The sequence below is a fragment of the Zingiber officinale genome, chromosome 7A, assembly GCF_018446385.1.
Source record: "Zingiber officinale cultivar Zhangliang chromosome 7A, Zo_v1.1, whole genome shotgun sequence".
NCBI classification, from domain to species: domain Eukaryota; kingdom Viridiplantae; phylum Streptophyta; class Magnoliopsida; order Zingiberales; family Zingiberaceae; genus Zingiber; species Zingiber officinale.
In genome coordinates, this window is record NC_055998.1 from 115,218,904 (window position 1) to 115,234,163 (window position 15,260).

The 15,260-nt window shown below is 37.3% G+C and overlaps 1 protein-coding gene across 1 annotated transcript; it reads left to right on the top strand.

Moving 5' to 3' along the window:
- The first annotated feature begins 297 nt into the window (after window positions 1-297).
- On the top strand, window positions 298-1,532 carry LOC122002110 (HMG-Y-related protein A-like). The gene is made up of 2 exons (XM_042557168.1): window positions 298-752; window positions 847-1,532. Exons 1-2 carry the CDS (start codon window positions 711-713, stop codon window positions 1,327-1,329), a joined length of 525 nt encoding a protein of 174 aa, XP_042413102.1. The 5' UTR covers window positions 298-710; the 3' UTR covers window positions 1,330-1,532.
- Window positions 1,533-15,260: the final 13,728 nt, after the last annotated feature.

Sequence of the window (15,260 nt, forward strand, 5' to 3'; positions counted from 1 at the left end):
CGTTTCTTGTGTTACAGAATGAAACACAATCTACATCCAATCAACACAACAACTACATCCCAACTAGCCATTTTTTCAATTTTTGAATAGGATCAACCTCTTTTATATTCACATATATCCAACAAAAATGAATATCTAAATTTCACTATGAATATCAAATTACTTGTAATGAGCTTGTTGTGTAGTGCATTAAAGGAAGAAAGAAGATATTCACATATATCCAACAAAATGAATATCTAAATTTCACTATGAATATCAAATTACTTGTAATGAGCTTGTTGGGTCGTGCATTAAAAGGAAGAAAGAAGATGAGATATCTACCTATATTGATATCGTCTTCTCCTCATACTTAGTATAAAATAAATGGACTGGGTGAGAAACAATTGGAGCAGGAGCATCTACCGAGTTTTGTAGTTCTCGACTCTCGAGGGTAGAAGTGCAAAATAACCCAACAGGATTAAATAGATACCCCAATCGAGGGTATAAATCGCCACCTAATCGATCCGTGTGCCTTCGCCGCAACGTTTCTCCACGCTTCGATTACCGGAGCCATTCTCGCATCACAGCCGTCCTTTCTACTGGTGTCCTCATGTGCCCTCCCTTTTATTTTCCGTTGATTTTCTGTAAATCCTTCGCGTTCTTTCCTGTCCACTTGCTCTCCTCATCAATCCGATCTCGATCCTTCTTCCGTTCCTCAATCGATCTTCGCCATGGCTACTGCTGCCGTCGAAGACGAGAAGGCGTATCCAGAGGTTGATGGATTTGTTTGGCTTGTGTTTTGTGCTGTTTCAATCTGAAAACGCGGCGACCAATGGCTTTTTTTTTTTCTTTCTCTCGTTGTTGCAGATGATCATGGCGGCGATCACGGCGCTGGGCGACGCTGATAAGTCAGCCATCTTAGACCACATCGACTCCAACCGACGCGACCTGCCGCCGGACCACGCGTCGCTCCTCGCGACGCACCTCGACTGCCTGACGGAGAGCGGCGAGCTGTTGCTCGTCGCCGACAAGTACTCGAAGCCCGGGGGCGCACAGTCGCAGGCGCCCGCCAAGCGCGGCCGCGGCCGGCCTCCGAAGCCGAAGCCGGAGGTGCCGTCCGGCTCCGACCTCCCTTCGCCTCGGCCGCGGGGGCGGCCGCCGAAGCCCAAGGATCCGCTGGAGGCTGCGGTGGCCAAGGCGGCCGCTGGGTTCCCTCGTGCCCGCGGGCGTCCGCCGAAGGCCGAAAAGGCTGTGGGTTCGACGGTGGGCGGTGCGGTGGTGGTCGGGGTGAAGAGAGGGCGCGGGCGGCCGCCGAAGGTGAAGCCCGCGCTTGTGGCGGAAGCGGTGTAAGCCGTCAATCTTGTGGACTGTGATCGTTTAATTGTGTTGGTCGTAGCGACAAACGTTGACTTGGGAACCTTCTTGTACACTAAATTATGACGATCATTGTGATATTGATGACGACGGCTTCCTAGCCGGCGTAGCCGCTAAGGCCTGATGGTGAATTTGTGGAGAAACTTGATTTGATCCAAAATCTCTTTTCTTCTGCGGTTTCCTCCTCTGCTGCTCTGAATTGGTTCATTACTTTGCTCATATCTGATTATGATCCGTGAGCGTTTACTTTCAAGTCTGGTAAGACTAGTAATCTAACTCTAGTATTGGAAGAGTAAGAGTTAGCCAAAGGTCAAATCTGACTAGATCTGTTCTGTCGAGAAAAAAACAAGCAAGTGATAAGATTGCATTTGGATTGGTACGGCACCAACCGCCCCGTTGGCAATCTAATCTAGCATTGAATCTGCCTAATATTCTGCAAAATCCAACGCAAAAAGATACAGACGTTTTCTGACATTTTACCAAGATTTTGAGGAACCAATAATTAGGTCGGAGATATGATGAACATAAAGCCAGCCATGGTGTCAGAGATATAAATGTTAGTTTAATTTTATCAGTTTAAATTCAAACTATTTTGAATGTTTTGGTATGTTGAAGACATTTCAAGCCTTCTAAATTTTGTCTTCGGATTTAGTTAATATGTGTATGAATATTTATTGAGTTAATTTTTAAACGTATAATGATTTATTGGATATTTGAACTTTACATACGAAGGATTATGGATTAGGATAAAATATTTTTTATAATTTACTTGTTTATATTAAATTGTTTGAGATAAGTGATATCATATTTTATTTGTTAAATTATCTTTTTTTATATTTTAATAGGCCACATTAATACACATTAAAAATATAAAAATATATAATTCTTTTCCTTATAAAAAAATCTCTCTGATCTACATTATCAAATTACATATTTTTTTATCTAATATATAATTTTTATTTAATATTTTTTTAGGGTCTCATGTATATTCTCAAAAAAAAAATCAATTTTAAAATGTTACTATTATTTTTAAAATAAAAACCTCAAACTCCTACTGATTCAAACTTATTGTCTTTTCATTTTATAAATCTCTTCAATTTTACATTACAGATGGCCTAAGGATATTCACTTCGAAGCTCTCACAATCTACATGACAGATGGGAAAGAGCTCCATCTCACAGTGGAAGGGAGTTCTTTGGATTAAATGAAAAAGGGATTCCATGATTATGGAACGACTTCTTAAAATTTTTTATATTAAAATATTTTTTTAATATTTATAAAAAAAATCAACCTCAAGAACGACTAATTTTGTTTAACAACTTTAGTCATTAAACAATAATTAATTATTAGTCATGGTTTAATAGTCAATTTTTTTTAATTTAAAAAATATATATATAAATATATGTTCAATCTTATTTTTTTCATTTATCTTAACATTCTCTTCCTTCTCTACTTCTTATTTCTTCTTTTCATTCTCTATTTGTATTTGATATGGATAAACATTTCAATACTTCTTCTATAAACCTTTTGGATTCTTTAAATACGGAAGAATATAATCTTCTCAAAATACTCGCATTCCTCCAAATGTCCAATATTCTTATTTTTTCTCTCAAACACAATATTTTTTAAAATTTTAAAATATTTTATATGTTCCACAATATCCTCCAAATTTCCTAAATTTTTAAAGTTCTCATAATTTTCTGACGAATCCAAATAACGCTGCCCCAGCTCTATTTGGTATGTATCCATCGTAAGATTGGTTAGCCATGTAGGATAGATATGCTAGATGTGGGGTGAATAATGCACGTGACTTTTCAAGTTTTTTGCAAAATACAGAATACACAGTAGAATAGAAAGAATAAAAGAAAATAAATAGTCGACACAAGTTAGTTTTACTTGGTTTCATGTGAAGACTCCTACTTTAAGGCCAGCAATCGTCGATCGCTTTTCTTGGACAATTCACTATCAATTTCGAATAAATACAAGTGTGAAATTACAATATTAAAATAATTGTAAAGTAAAGTATATCGATAACTACAGATCTAAATATTCTTGTGCTAGGTCGTTAGAGTAGTGTTACAGCGTCATCGAGGGCTTTTCTGAGCAGCGCGCAAGAGTGAGAGTCGTTCGGATTGTTTTGTTCAAAGTGCTGGTCGAACACTCCTTTTATAGCCCCATCTAGGCGCCTAGACTCACCCCCGGGCGCCCCCATTGGGCTGACGTGGCATGCTTTCGTCACAACTTTATTTGGTAAATTTTATCCATCTCCGGGCATCCGGATAGGTACGGGTGCCTAGACTGGTGACATGGGTCGATTCCAACTTAGCCTACGGATGAAATTTTGTTGCTCCAGGCGCCTGGAGAAACTCTAGATTCTTGGACTGTTCGGGTGCCCAAGGTGACAAAAGCTAGCCACCTAGGCTCACCCTCGTAGCTATTGATCCAGGCGCTTAGACGTCCGGGCGCCTGGTTAAGCTCCAGGCACTCGGAGCCCTTTTTCCAGTCACCTTTCACTTTCAAACACCTACACCACAGAGTTAGAAAAACACGTACTAATATGTAAAGTACAGTAAATTTTAACAGTTTCTGGACTGTCCAATCCTAACTTTGAGTTTCGCTGAATTTTAGGTCGGATCGACGCTTATTGTTCTCACTATAGGAAACGCGTCCTCACCGACTCTTCTAAGGAGAAATTACCTTTTACCAAGTCGGTTCGTCAGACCGTTTGGACTTTTTCTCAGCATCAAAGACCTCAAGACTTTTCACTAGACGTCTGAAGACTGACCCGTCCAGTTTTCCACCTGGTATCCGTGATGTTGACGGGTGGCTCATATTTGGATGAAGGTTAATATGAGTGATGTTATGAAAGAAAAATCTATTAAGATTTTTCGTAACAAAATTCTGTTAAGATTTTATATAACAGAATTCTATTGTGATTTTTCATAACAAAATTCTGTTACGATTTTACCTGGTCTGGGGTTTAGCATTATTTATAGGGATCATTGTAAACCTATTGTACAACAACAAACATAAGAATCATTAGATGTGATTCTCTTGTGTAAAGAGAATTCTAATAAAGCTTCGACCGTTTTTGTGGAGTAGGCACGTCGTCGAACCACGGTAACTCTTTTTCTTTCTCTTCTTCTTCTCCTTCCTCGTGTTTGCTCTCCTTTTGTGTGTCTTTGTCTTGTTGTTCCGCGCGATCTCTTTTCTCTCTTCCTCTTCTTCCGCGGTTTAGAGGTTGAGAAGTGTTGCCCTATCTTTGCGCAATAATTGGTATCAGAGCTACAAGTTTGGCTGATTTCTTTAACATATTGGGGGCGACTTCTACGAAGTTTGATATGGTGAAGTTTGACGGAACTGGAAATTTCAGATTATGGCAGAGAAGGGTGAAGGACTTGTTGGTGCAACAAGGCATGGTGAAGGCGCTAGGAGAAAGAAAACCAGAAAGTATGGAGAGATCATATTGGGAAGAACTTCAAGCGAAGGCAGTAGCAATAATCAGACTTTGTCTTATGGATGACGTGATGTACCATGTCATGGACGATGAGTCACCGGTGGCAGTTTGGCAAAAGCTGGAAAGCCGGTACATGTCAAAGTCATTGACAAACAAGCTGTATCTTAAGCAGAAATTATTTGGGCTAAAGATGACAGAAGGAACCGATCTGAGCCAGCACATCAACATATTTAACCAGATTGTAAGTGATCTGAAGCAGGTTGATTTGAAGATCAAAAACAAAGACAAGGTGCTAATGTTGTTGAATTCTCTACCTTCATCTCCTACTTACGAGAATTTGGTTACTACTTTGATGTGGGGTAAGGAAACTCTCAAATTGGAGGAGATCACAGGTGCGTTGCTAGGTTTTCACCAAAGGAAGAAAACAAATGATGAAGTTTCTCAGGGAGAAGGACTTGTGGTAAATAACAACCAAGAGCATGGTAGGAGCAAATCTCGACATGGATTGAGTAACAACAGCAAGGCTCGTTCTAAGTCAAGAAGGAAGAAGGTGATCACGTGCTACAAATGTAGAGTCAATGGTCATATCAAGAGAGATTGTCCAGAGATAAATAAATATGTTGCGGAGAACAAAGGTAGTTCGGGAAAGTCTGCAAACATAGTTGAAGAAGAAAATTCAGAGAGCGGTGATGGAGATATGCTATCAATTATGTCGAGTTCGGAGCAACTAACAGATGCATAGATCTTAGACTCTGCATGTTCATATCACATGACTCCAAACAAAGAGTGGTTTGACACCTATAAGGCAGTGGATTCTGGTTCAGTGTTGATGGGAAACAATACATCATGTAAAGTTATCGACATAGGGAACACCAGAATCAAGATGTTTAATGGTGTGATCAGAACTTTGTGTGATGTCAGATATATACCAGAGCTAAGGAAGAAATTGATCTCACTAGGCACACTGGATGACATTGGTTGCAATTACAAATCAGCCAATGGGGTGATGAAGGTCAGCAAGGGAGCTCTGACGGTAATGAAAGGAAAAAAGGTAGCAGGAAACATCTACAAGTTGATAGGGACTACAATTGTAGGTGGGGTCGCCTTAGTGGATTCTGAATCAGACAGTATTGTCTTATGGCATATGCGACTAGAGCATATGGGTGAATGTGGGATGCTAGAACTTTAATTCTGCAAATTTTGTGTTCTTGGGAAACAGAGCAAAATGCAATTCAAGACGGCAACAAATAAGATGGAAGGGATGTTGGACTACGTACATACGGATCTCTAAGGACCAGCCAGTGTAGCATCACGTGGAGGGCACTTGTATTTTGTGAGTTTTACTGATGATTTCTCACGAAAGGTCTAGGTATACTTTATGCGTCACAAGTCGAAAACTTTTACAAAGTTTAAACTGTGAAAAATTGAAGTGGAGAACCAGACCAGAAGAAAGATCAAATGCCTTAGGTCAGACAATGGGACTGAGTTCACAGATTCAAAGTTTCAAGAATTATGTGAGCAGCATGGGATAATGAGGCATTTCTCGGTTCGCAAGACACCTCAATAGAACGGGGTAGCGGAAAGGTTGAACAGAACAATCATTTAGAAGGCAAGATGTCTCAGGCTGAATGCAGGGCTTGCAAAGAATTTCTGGGCGGAAGTGGTTAAGATGATATGTTATCTCATTAATAGATTACCAAGGGCAGCACTAGAAGGCAAAGTATCAGAGGAAGTATGGACAGGGAAACAAGTAGATTACTCTCACCTTTGAGTTTTTGGATGTCCAGCCTATATGCACATATCTAGTGAGGAAAGATCAAAGCTGGATGAGAAGTCAAAGCAATGCATATTTCTGGGATATCAGAAAGGAGTTAAAGGCTTCAAGCTTTGGGATCCTAAGGCAAACAAGGTGGTGATCAGTAGCGATGTGGTGTTTAACGAGAAAGCTATGTTACAATGTACTCAGGAAGAAAGAAAGGAAACACCACAGAGCAACATGGAGAAAGATATTGTGCAAGTGGAGCTAGAGACTCATGACTCTGATGATTCTAGCTTAGAACACACGGAGCATCGCACTATAACTAGTGGTAGAATAAGACGAGTCGTAAAACCACCCACTAGATACGGATTTAAAGACTTGGTATCTTATGCACTTATTACTAGCAGTGGAGACCCTACATCTTTTTAGGAGGTGATACACAGCTTTGAGAAGGACAGTGGACAGGTGCTATAACAGAGGAGATGGAGTCGTTGCATAAGAACCAAATGTGGGATCTAGTGGAACTTCCTGAAGGAGAGAAAGCTATAGGGTGCAAGTAGATATTCAAGAAGAAAGAAGCAATGTCAGAGGGAGAAGAAGTGAAGTTCAAGGATCGATTAGTAGCAAAGGGGTATTCACAGAGAAAGGGGATAGACTATGAAGAAATTTTCTCTCCGGTGGTAAGACATACGTCAATTAGAGTGGTGTTGGCTTTAATGGCACATCACGATTTGCAACTTGAGCAGATGAATGTGAAGATGACATTTCTTCATGGAAATTTGGAGGAGCAGATTTTTATGTCACAACCCGAGGGATTTAGTCAGCTCGAACAAGAGCAGCTGGTTTGCAAGTTAAAGAAATCGCTCTATGGATTGAAACAATATCCTAGGCAATGGTATAAACGTTTTGATTCATACATGATTCAAAACATATATAGGAGATGTGAGTATGACTACTGCATATATGTGAAGAGCCTTGAAGATGAATCACTAATTTTCTTACTACTATACGTAGATGACATGCTCAATGTTGCAAAGAAGATGAAAGAGGTTGACAAATTGAAGAGACTACTGAGCAAGAAATTGGACATCAAAGATTTGGGAGAGGCCAAGAAGATTCTTGGGATGGAGATTCACAGGGATAGAGCTGTAAGGAGATTATAGTTGTCTCAACGTAGCTATGTGGAGAAGGTGATGGATAGGTTCAACATGAAGAATGCAAAGTTGGTGAGCACACCCCTGGCACATCACTTCAAGTTATCCAGTACACAGTGTCCAAAGATGGATGACGAGATCCAAGAGATGTCAAAGGTTCCTTATGCCAGTGCAATTGGTTGTCTGATGTATGCCATGATTTGCACGAGACCAAATATGGTGCAAGCAGTTAATATGGTGAGCAAGTTTCTCTTAAATCCTGGTCAACCATATTGGGATGTAGTGAAATGAATTTTCATATACTTGAGAAATACAACTGATTATGACATTATGTTCAGTAGACAACTGGAAGATCCTTCAGTTGTTGAGTACGTAGATGCAGACTATGTAGGAGATTTAGATAACAGGAGGTCTACTACATGATACATATTCACTGTGGAAGGAGGACCTATTTGTTGGAAATCTATGATACAATCTATTGTTGCATTGTCTACCATGGAGTCCGAGTACATGCCAGCAGCTGAAGCAGCGAAGGAATCTTTATGGCTTACAGGGTTGGTCAGAGAACTAGTGTTCAACAAGGTGGAGTCAAGTTGTTATGTGATAGTCAGAGTACTATCTATTTAGCGAAGAATCAAGTGTATCATGCGAGAACCAAGCACATTGATGTGAGGTTTCACAAGATCAGAGAGTTGATTGCTTTCGGGAAAATTCAACTTAAGAAGGTTCACACTGCAGACAATGTTGCAGATATGCTGACAAAGCCAGTGACCTCAGAGAAGTTTAAGCATTGCTTGAACTTGATCCATATGTATAGATGATAGAGGAAGGAATCCCAGACCTAGAGATCCAGATGGGGTTTTGTTCAGATACTCATGTTCTTTGAAGGGGTGAATATTCACCAAGGTGAAGATTATTGACGGGTGACTCATATTTGGATGAAGGTTAATATGAGGGTTGTTATGAAAGAAAAATCTATTAAGATTTTTCTTAATAAAATTCTGTTAAGATTTTATATAACAGAATTTTGTTGTGATTTTTCATAACAAAATTCTGTTACGATTTTACCGAGTCTGGGGTTTAGCATTATTTATAGGGATCATTGTAAACATATTGTACAACCACAAATACAAGAATCATTAGATGTGATTCTCTTGTGTAGAGAGAATTCTAATAAAGTTTCGACCGTTTTTGTGGAGTAGGCACGTCGCCGAACTACGGTAACTCTTCTTCTTTCTCTTCTTCTTCTCCTTCTTCGTGTTTGCTTTCCTTTTGTGCGTCTTTGTCTTGTTGTTCCGCGCGATCTCTTTTCTCTCTTCCTCTTCTTCTGCGTTTTAGAGGTTGAGAGGTGTTACCCTCTCTTTGCGCAACACGTGGCCCCCAAGACTTTCACCTAGTGTCCTCGACCCTAGGATTTCGGCCGACGTTCTCAACTTACTAAAACTTTACCTAGTCCCACGGATTAGTACTTCATTGTCTAGTCGCAATTAGGACTTCCCATCTACCTAGTGTCCTCTAGGACTTCTTTGCCTAGCCTCAACTAAGACTTTCACCTTGCCTAAAATTACTTAGGTCTTTTCTTAACACTCAGTTAGACTTGTTAGATTACAATACAACTTAACTTTGAATATTTGTCAAATATCAAATTATAAGTTTGATTAGCTAGTGCTTCTAACACCAACAATTTCTCCTTTTTAATTTAATGCAATCTAGTTCAAAGGTCAGTAAACATATTCAAAATAATAAAGTAAGATATGTAGAACAAATAACAAGTAAGCCTTTATGTAGCATTTTTCAAGGTAGTTAGAAAATAAATTAAGTAAATGTAAATGTTATTCACTCTCCCTTATATGTTACTCCCCCTCAATTAAAACTAAACTCTATTACTTTGCTTTTAACATCTTTTCTTCCCCTTTGACATATATATATATATATATATATATAAATATATATATAAAATATATTAAGTAGAGAGAAAAGTTGTTTAATGTGTAAAAAAAGTACTTAAATTTAAAAAACTAACATTTAATACATTTTAACCCCCAAAGTTGACTTTAAGCTCCCCTAAAATGTATCACCTAATTTTCTTTTCAAAAAAAAAAAGTTAGCTTTCAAAAAAGGAATGATGCTTTTAAAAACATACTTAGCTAAATATTTAGTAGTTATACTTAAAAAAAAAATACTTAGCTAAATATTTAGCTTTGAAAAGAATCTTTTTTTTTAAAAAAAAATACTTAGCTAATTCTTTAGTTTTAAAAAGAATCTCTTTAAAAAAGAACTTGACTTTAAATTTTCAAAAAAATACTTTATTTTGAAACACTTCACTTTTTAAAATATCACTTAATTTTGAAATCAATTCTTTTAAAAATCAATGTAATACTTTTGAAAATACTTAAATTTTGAAAATACTTAACTATTGAAAAATACTTAAGTTGTAAGTTTCTTTTTCTCTCCCTTGATTAATGCCATAAAAAAAACTTTTTAAATAATTGCTTTAATGATTTGAACAAGTGATTGGTCTAAAGAATGGGTTAAAGTAAACTTCACAAGGTAACATTTTTCAAATTATGACCCTTGATTCCAAGTATGAAAAAAATCAATTAATTTGTTTAAAATTTTCAAAAGATAATTAAGTTTAAAAAAATATTAAAGTTTGAATTTGGAAAATATTTAAATATGAATTTTTGAAAAATAATTAAGTTTGAATTTTGAATTTAAAAGTGTTAAGTTTGAATTTTTGGAAAATAATTAAGTTTAAATTTTGAATTTTGGAAAAATAATTAAGTTTGAAATTTTTAAAAAAGTTATGTTTGAATTTTAATTAAGGTTTTGAAAATAATTAAGTTTTGAAATTAATTAATATTTTTGAAATTAATTAAAATTTAAAATTAATTACTATTTTGGAAAATAATTAAGATTTTTGAAAATAATTTTGCTTTGAAATTAATTAAGATTTTTGAAATTAATTAAGTTTTAAAATTAATTAAGATTTTGGAAATTAATTAAGTTTTAAAATTAATTAAAATTTTTGAAAATTATTAAGTTTTAAAATTAATTAAGTTTTTGAAAATAAATTAAGGTTTTGAAAATTGGAAATTAATTTAAGTTTTGATATTAATTAAGGTTTTAAAAATTAATTTAAGTTTTAAAAATAAATTAAGGTTTGTCTAAAGTTGGGTTAAGTTTATTTAAGCTAATTCTCATTTTTTAACCTAAATCCACCTCATCCTTTTCGAGATTTTCTAATAGGGAACCTTATGAGTTTTGTGAGATGGTTAATTTTATCTTCAATTTAAATTGAAATCTAAGGATTGATTTATATTTGAGCTAGACTTAGGTTTAACAATTAGTCGATTAAATATCTATTTCGATAATTAGCTTCTAGGCTGTAGTAAGGCACAGGGGCCTTTTTGGTCATCGGAGTAACGACCACTTCTAGACAAAGTCTTTTAAGGAAATTGAATATTTAACTTTTTTTTATAAAAATCCTTTGTCTAACTAGTCAAGTATAGATCAAGCCTAAGTCTTTATATAGTCATCCTAATCTAAGCAAAAATAAAAAAAAATAGTAAATCAAACAATCAAGCAAATCTATTTAATAATAAAGATGATCTTTCTTTTTGATCCCCCTGTATCATAGCCTTGATAAGATCTATTAAGATAATAAATTTGATTCTTGGGGATCCAAAATTGATTAAGTCCAACTTGATTAGTCAAGTTAGACTTAGGGACCCATGCTTAGACTAGGTTTCTATTTGTTCGATTCACTAAAGATAAGTAAGATTTAAATTGATGTTTAGCCTTGTATTTTAGTCTGATTCTGTTGTATACGACCCTTTTTTTCCAAGAATCATATCAAGATTCTTGGAACCCAAAGTGAACCGTTTCAATGAGTCCTTAAGTTCTTTGACTTTAGTTTTTAAATTAGAATTCTCTTTCTCAAGTTGTTGGACTTGAGTTGAGGTTTCATCTTGAACTTGGTTAGTTAAAGGACTTGGATTAGTCTCCTCCTTAAGGTTTTTGATTTCATTTTGGAGTGACTTGACCTAGATATTGGACTTAGCTAATTTACACATCAAATAATTTACTAAATTATGCAAATTATCTATAGGTCTCTTGCGATCGACAAGAGAGGGTGAATTGCCTTGTACAAAATAAAATAATAAACACCTTTCTCAAACAATCGGGCTTAACACAATTACTTACTTAATCAAAATATAATAGAATTAAAATAAGTACGAGACATGCAAAGTTTTACTTGGTTTGTAATCAAAGGATTGATACTCCAAAGAAAGTCAACTCAGTAAGAAGATCTCCTTCTTGAACAAAACGTCAGAGGTGGAGAAGCCTCGTACATGAAAATGATGCTCAGAAATGAAAGACAGAAAGAAACGCGAAGTACAAAGTGTGTTGTTCGAAAAGGAGAAGACCAAGGCTCTATTTATAACCCACTGGTTGAAATTGATCGTTTGTTAAAGTGGCACGGTTCGGGCGCTCGGACCCTCTCTGGGCCCCCCAGCGTGACAAATCTCATCTTCTCACAAATGGCTATTCAGCGGATTCGGGTCCGGGTGCCTAGACCCACTCTGGGCATCTAGACCCTAGCTGATGCTCATCCACAGCGTCGAGGAATCGAGGCGCCCCGACTGGACCAAAGTGGTCCAGGTGCCCGGACTCTGGGCGCCCGGAATAGCTTTAGGCACCTGGACAAGAGTCAACTTCAAGTTGACTTTTTGTCCAGGCTTTCACTCCGACTCCGCTTCCTTGGGTGATTTTGATCATTTTGATTTGGGCTCACCTGAACCCATCTTCCCGCCTTTTCGAGAAATTTTTTGCTCCGGCTTCTTGTCTAATGCAGGAGGAGATCCAAATTGGATTTTTTTTAAGTAGTTATTCGTTAATTTTTTTAATTATATTTAATTTTGTCCTAAATCTTAGGAACCAAGTCTTGTTAGTTAATTTATCCAAAATCTTAGGGAATCAGTCTAGTTAGTTATTTTTCTATTTATATTTTTTTAAGGGTTTTGAGAGCTATATAAACCTATGCTGAGATGATGTTTAGAACAAGTTATTTTGATATTAAATCAATTGGTTTCGCTTAAGCCACGTTACAGCTACATCTCTTTTATTATTCTATTCCCGCTCTTGTTTTTTTGGAGAAGGTTTTTTCAAAACATAACTTGGGCTACTTCTTATTTCATTATTTCTCTCTTATTTTCTCATTAACTCCTCTGAAACATCACGCCCCAGAATAATCTATATTCTAATCGGCGTCAGTTATTATCAGAGCTCATTAAGATCCAATGGAGGTCATCATGGATGTGGTCATGGTCGCAACAGGTAGGTTCCTAATGAGGAAGCCCAACACCGTGATCGTAATATCCAGGATGTAATGATGATTGAGGATTTGCAAAAGCAAGTTATAGAATTAACCCAACGTCTGGCGGCACGGGATTTTGAAGATCGTGAGATTTTTTATCATAACTCTGAGTCTACTTTTGAGAATCCATATCACTATCGTACTACGTACCAAGAGCATCGTAGTCGAGAGGAACGATATGGGGGCTTTGGTTTTCAAATTGATCTTCCTGATTTTTTTAGCACATTACAAGCAAAAGGCTTCATTGATGGACTCAACGAAGTAGAGAGGATTTTCGAGTACAAGGAAGTGCCTGATCACGTCAAAGTAAAATTGGTCATTATGAAGTTCAAAGGTTGAGCCTCAGCATGGTGGGAACAGCTTCGGCGATCACAAGAGAGATAAGGTAAATCTAAAATCACCGATTGGGAAAAATTGAAAAAACTTATGAGAACCTACTTTCTTCCCTTTGGTTATGCACAAACGTTGTTTCAATGACTTCATACATTGAGGCAAGGGGCTAAAACCGTCGATGACTATACGAAGGAATTCTATCAGCTTATTACTATGAACGATCTATCTGAAACCGAGGAGCAAATGGCAGCGTAATATTTAGGGGGATCACGACAACCCTTACAAGATTCCTTGAGCGTCCACTCACTCTAGACTGTTTCAGAGGCTTATCAGCGAGCTTTGACAGTTGAAAAATAGTTAAACCATAAACCAACAAATAAAAGCAATCAAAACAATCGAGTTGTTCGCCCTCAGGAGTTACGCCCTTCCCAGCAGCCACCACAAGGTAATTCTAAGTCCTCTATCAAGTGTTTTCGATGTGGTGAACAGGGGCATCAAGCTTCAGATGTTAAATGATCCCTAAGTAAAAAAAACAAAACTCTGCTAGTTGAGGAAGACATGGAGGATGAATCCAAACAAATTGATAAGCCGAATTACGACGATGATATCAATGACGAGATTCTTTATGGGGATGGTCATGAGACCCTCATCGTACACAAGAGCCTATTGGTCCTCAAGGAAGAATCGGAAGAGGATTGGCTGAGAACTAGCATTTTCACACAACATGCACAGTTGCAGACAAAGTTGCAAGATGATTATTGATAGTGGAATCTGTGAAAATATTGTATCTGAAGAAGCTATACAAAAACTACAGTTAAAGATGGATCATCATCCAAAATCCTACAAGTTGTTATGGCTGAGCAAAGGGAGTGAGGTAACCGTAAATAGAATGTGTCTTTTAACTTTTTCTATTGGCAGCAAGTATTACGTTCGAGCATGGTGTGATGTTGTGTTAATGGGCACATGTCATGTATTGCTGGGATGACCTTGGCAATATGATCGTAGCGTCATCCATGATGGACGGAAGAACACCTACACCCTCAACATTAAAGGGAGGAATATCGTATTGGCTCCTCGACGAGAAGGAAACCCTTCAAATTTGGTAACCAATAACTCTACACTACTTTTTATGTCCAGGTTTTGAACGAGATGAAGCACGAAAACATGGTCTGTGCTTTACTTCCTTATAAAAGTGATGAAATAGACCTAGACTTGAATCTACTAGCTGAGGTGCAACAAATCCTATCTGACTTTGCTGATTTAATGGCTGAAGACCTTCCTCTGAGACTTCCCCCTATGAGAGGCATTCAACACCAGATTGATCTCGTTCCGAGGTCAAGCTTACCTAACCGGCCGGCATACCATCTTAGCCATAAGGATGTCGAAGAACCACAACGACAAATTATGGAGCTATTGAGACGAGGCTATATTCGTTAGAGTATGAGCCCTTGTGCAATTCCTGCCCTACTTATGCCAAAGAAAGTCGGTTCGTGGAGCATGTGTATTGATAGCAGAGTCATCAACAAAATCACAATGAAATATAGATTTCTGATTCCTCAGTTAGATGACATGTTGGATCAACTTTTCGGTTCAAAGATCTTCTCCAAGATCGATCTTAGGAGTGGATACCACCAAATTCGAATTAAGATTGGAGATGAATGGAAGACCGCCTTCAAGACACAACATGGGTTGTACGAGTGGATGGTCATGGCTTTCAGACTATCCAATGCGCCCAGCACATTTATGAGATTCATGCATCAGGTCTTGCGACCTTTTATGGGAAGATTCGTGATTGTATACTTTGACGACATCCTCATTTATAGC

Coding starts and splice junctions, on each gene's coding strand:
- LOC122002110 (XM_042557168.1), top strand. CDS start 711: ATGGCTACTGCTGCCGTCGAAGACGAGAAGGCGTATCCAGAG. Junction 753..846: donor ACGAGAAGGCGTATCCAGAG/GTTGATGGATTT, acceptor TCGTTGTTGCAG/ATGATCATGGCGGCGATCAC.